Source organism: Humulus lupulus, chromosome 1, assembly GCF_963169125.1.
Source record: "Humulus lupulus chromosome 1, drHumLupu1.1, whole genome shotgun sequence".
NCBI lineage: Eukaryota > Viridiplantae > Streptophyta > Magnoliopsida > Rosales > Cannabaceae > Humulus > Humulus lupulus.
In genome coordinates, this window is record NC_084793.1 from 297,207,042 (window position 1) to 297,211,270 (window position 4,229).

Here is a 4,229-nt window from a genome sequence, read left to right on the forward strand (position 1 = left end):
TGTAGATCTAAAAAAAAAATACCCAAATTTAAAAAAAAAAATCACCTAAAACAGATTCCCGAGTGAAAAGTTATGCACTTTCTATGAATTGCATCGAGTTCCATCAAGTTTTATCGAGGCCTGTCGAGGTGGCATCAAGTTTCATTGAGGTCTGTCGAGGCAGATGACTTTTTTCATGAAAAACATGATTTTTGAGGTGGCCCATCGAGGTGGGCATCAAGGTATATTGAGTTATATAATGAAAATCATAATTTTCATGAAAAAAATAGTTTGCCTCGACAGACCTCGATGAAAATCAATGCCACCTCGACAAACCTCGATGAAATTCGATTCAATTCATATAAAGTGCATAACTTTTCACTCAGGTGTCCGTTTTTTTTTTTTTTTAATTTGGGTATTTTTTGAGATCTACACATCTATGATGTGTACACACACATTTGGGAAGTTCAAAGATTAAAAACATACCCAACTTTATAAATATAGGGGCATTATTTTTAACTTTGTGGTGTTTTCAATCTTTGAACTTCCCAAATGTGTGTGTATACATCTTAGACGTGTAGATCTAAAAAAAATACTCAAATTCAAAAAAAATAAATCACCCAAAACAAACACCTGAGTGAAAAATTATGCACTTTCTATAAATTGCATCGAGTTCTATCGAGGCCTGTCGAGGCAGATGACTTTTTTCATTAAAAACATAATTTTTGAGGGCACATCGAGGTGGGCATCGATGTATATCGAGGTGTATCGAGTCATATCATATCATAATTTTCATGAAAAAATCATTTTCCTCGACATACCTCGATGAAAATCGATGCCACCTCGAAATATCTTGATAGAACTCGATGGAACTCGATGCAATTCATAGAAAGTGCATAATTTTTCACTCGGGTGTCTGTTTCGAGTGATTTTTTTTTTGAATTTGGGTATTTTTTTTTAGATCTACACGTCTATGATGTGTACACACACATTTGGGAAGTTCAAAGAGTAAAAACATACCCAACTTTGAAAATATAGGGGCATTGTTTTTAACTTTGTGGTGTTTTCAATCTTTGAACTTCCCAAATGTGTGTGTACACATCTTAGACGTGTAGATCTAAAAAAAATACCAAAATTCAAAAAAAAAAAAAACCACCCAAAATGGACACCGAGTGAAAAGTTATGCACTTTCTATGAATTACATCGAGTTTCATCGAGACCTGTCGAGACATAAGACTTTTTTCATGAAAAACATGATTTTTAAGGGCCTATCGAGTTGAGCATCGAGGTATATCGAAATATATTGAATTTTCTGTAAATTTTTACGTTTCAGATCTAAAAAATTGTAAAAAAAAAACAACAAATTCACACACAAACTTGTTTGAAATGCGTATATTAGTGTTTTGACTAAATTTTTTACTTAGTTTAAGCTTTGAATCATTAAAGACAAATGAAATTAGAAAGAAAAAAAAACAAAAGGCAAAAAGATGGCAAAATAGTTGCCATGATGTTCAGGGTCAATGCGTGGTCTTCAAATCTAAAAGAAATATATGTGGGTGTGGTGTGATTGTGCTATAGAAGTGTCTGAAATTGAGAGAAAGAAAGATAATAGAGCTTTGTGAGGTTAAGAGAGAGTTAGAAAAACTAATAAAGATATTTTTGGTAATTGGGCAAAATTTAGCAACTAGATTTAGGAGCCCTCGTTAGGCATAAAATCTCAAATTTCAATGCAAGAAATGCATTCATATCTATTAAGAAGATCAAGTTGGTGGTTGATAATTGGTATGTATATGTTTGTACACATTCGGGAGAAAAGCATCAAGTAGTATTTATCATTAATGCACCCAGGAAGTGAAATCAAACAACAATTAAATCATGCAAGGAACGACAAAGAATTAATAAGTAGTTTACGGATCAAGTAGGACTTCTTCCACCCCATTTTGTTGTGCTAACAGAGTGGTGAGATTGGAGTCGGTGGAACTTCGGCGACGTCCTCGCGGCACTCCGGCAAGATTTCGGCATCGACATTGTGAAAGAAAAATATGATGAGGCATATCGGAAGGAGTAATATATATTTCCCAGATTTTTTTAATTATAATTCTTTCTTCCATATTTTTTTTTAATTTTCTAAAAAAGCCATAAGTATTATTAAACTCTCCATAGATATTAAAAAAAACCCTGAACTTTATCAGCAAATGCTAGACACAAAGATTCCACAATTTTACTTTTCACATGGGACGACAATATATTAATTAGTGTGGTTGAAAATTATTAAACATTATTATTTGCAAATTTTATTATAAGAAATATTATTTTAACAGTGTTATTTTGTTTGAATAATTATTTTATATTTTCTATTTAAAATTAATTGACTTAATAGGATTATTTGTCAAATTATTAGAGTTAGGTTGTAATACTAAAACCGCATGAATAATATTATACAGTTAAACAAAACAATGAAAAAGAAAAGCCCTCTAATTAAAAAATAACAATAGCTTTTTCTCCCAGCTATCCAATTTATAATTCAATTCTAACAGATTACAAACCACCACTTCCAAGCATCCTAATTTCCATGGATTACCACTTGAATCATTTTTAATGAATTTGACAGTAATGCAAGATAATTGATAACAATCAGAACCATAGGATATAAGAATAACAAGCTCAAATTCTTGCCTACTATAGAATCCATGAGAACAACCTCAATGATTAGCTTAGTAAAGAAAGCACCAGATTTATTGTTTAATTGATTGTGATTCACAGTGCAAAATCTAGGAAAGGCCTTCAACTATGAACTTTCAGTACCTAAACTCCAGCATGTTTTGAATTTTCCAACTCGGTTGCAACTATCTTACAAATGGGCATGTCTTCATTCTTACTCAAAAGCTTTAACGATGGGTGCACTTCCACGTCACGAATGAAAATTCTATCACCAACGTCTAGATTGCTCACATCAACCTCTATTTTGGAAGGAATGTGTTCAGCTGGGCAAATGTACTTTAGACTAGTTCTTATTTTGTTCAGACAACCACCTGTTTTTGGCAACACAAAGGACCACAATCAATGTATCTAGTGCATCATTATCATACTTAACCAATGGAAACTTACATTGACTCCCATTCAATCATATCAACTATTCACTATCAATTCAAATACATGTACAAATGAAGTGAAGAATAAAACTGAATAACATGGTAAACAATAGCCAATAGGATGGTCTAAAGTTCGAGTCCACCACTTAGTCACTTACATAACAATTGTTACGGTTTCTTCTTGTAGTCACTTACAACATAGCAATTGTTTTAGTTTCTTTGTCTCCAATTATTGAATATTATAATTTCTTGCTCCAAACATTATAGGGAGAAGAGTAGCGGAAAGCTTAGTTTCAATCATATGTGATGACCTTAACATATATGCAAAATTCTAGTCTTGTAAATTACAACCTAATACAAGGAATGGCTACTTCAAAGGGTTAAGAATTTATATAAACAAACACTAAGTATGACAGAAAAAAATACTCTTTGGACTTGAAAAAAGTTTCAATTATCAAAATAAATGAAGCACCAAAGAAGGAAAATTGAATACCTTTCTTGAGACCAGGTGAAACATCTTCTCCCTTAAAAACAATGGGCACATTTAGCTTCAAATCTGATCCATCTTCAGCCCATACAAACACCATATTCAATATCTTCCCAGTCTCTTCATCCCTATGTATCTACACAACCAAACTTGAACTAAATCATAAAAAGTAAATTTATCAACGACTACAAAATTGCAATGAAAAATAAGCGAAAAGAGCTTGCCTTAATGGGAACAACATTCCCGGATTCAAGTAAAACCGATGATCCGGACCCGGCTCGGATCTGGAGCGGGAACCTCGTGGAGCAAAAGAACGGGAGATCCACAGCTTTAACGATGGCCTGAATCTGCTTCTTCTCCGTGGTCAATAAATGCTTCTTGGAATCCGAGCGACTGTTGGGGTTTTTCTCGAGAAGGGACTGACTGAAAACCACGGTGGGGATTCGACCCTGCGCTCGATCTCTCGCAGAGATTCTGGCCCCCGTACACTCTCTAGGGATGGCTTGGATCGTATGGTAAGAAGCGGCTTTAAATGAGGATGATCTTGGTGAGTTCCCCAGTAACACCCTAAGGCCTCCGGCACCGGAGCGCCACCATTTAGCCATTTTTTCCGACAATTTTGTCCCCAATGAAGATCGAAGCCTCTCTCTCTGTATCGTTCCGCAAGGGTT

General features: G+C 34.3%; 1 protein-coding gene across 1 annotated transcript; it reads right to left on the bottom strand.

Annotated features, from left to right (window-relative positions):
* Positions 1–2,436: 2,436 nt before the first annotated feature.
* Positions 2,437–4,229, bottom strand: LOC133811026 (uncharacterized). Its single transcript, XM_062246109.1, has 3 exons — positions 3,783–4,229; positions 3,565–3,694; positions 2,437–3,011 (listed from the first exon to the last, which is right to left on the bottom strand). Exons 1-3 carry the CDS (start codon positions 4,161–4,163, stop codon positions 2,785–2,787), a joined length of 738 nt encoding a protein of 245 aa, XP_062102093.1. The 5' UTR covers positions 4,164–4,229; the 3' UTR covers positions 2,437–2,784.

Coding starts and splice junctions, on each gene's coding strand:
- LOC133811026 (XM_062246109.1), bottom strand. CDS start 4,163: ATGGCTAAATGGTGGCGCTCCGGTGCCGGAGGCCTTAGGGTGTTACTG. Junction 3,695..3,782: donor GGAATGTTGTTCCCATTAAG/GCAAGCTCTTTT, acceptor TTGGTTGTGTAG/ATACATAGGGATGAAGAGAC. Junction 3,012..3,564: donor TTCACCTGGTCTCAAGAAAG/GTATTCAATTTT, acceptor TGCCAAAAACAG/GTGGTTGTCTGAACAAAATA.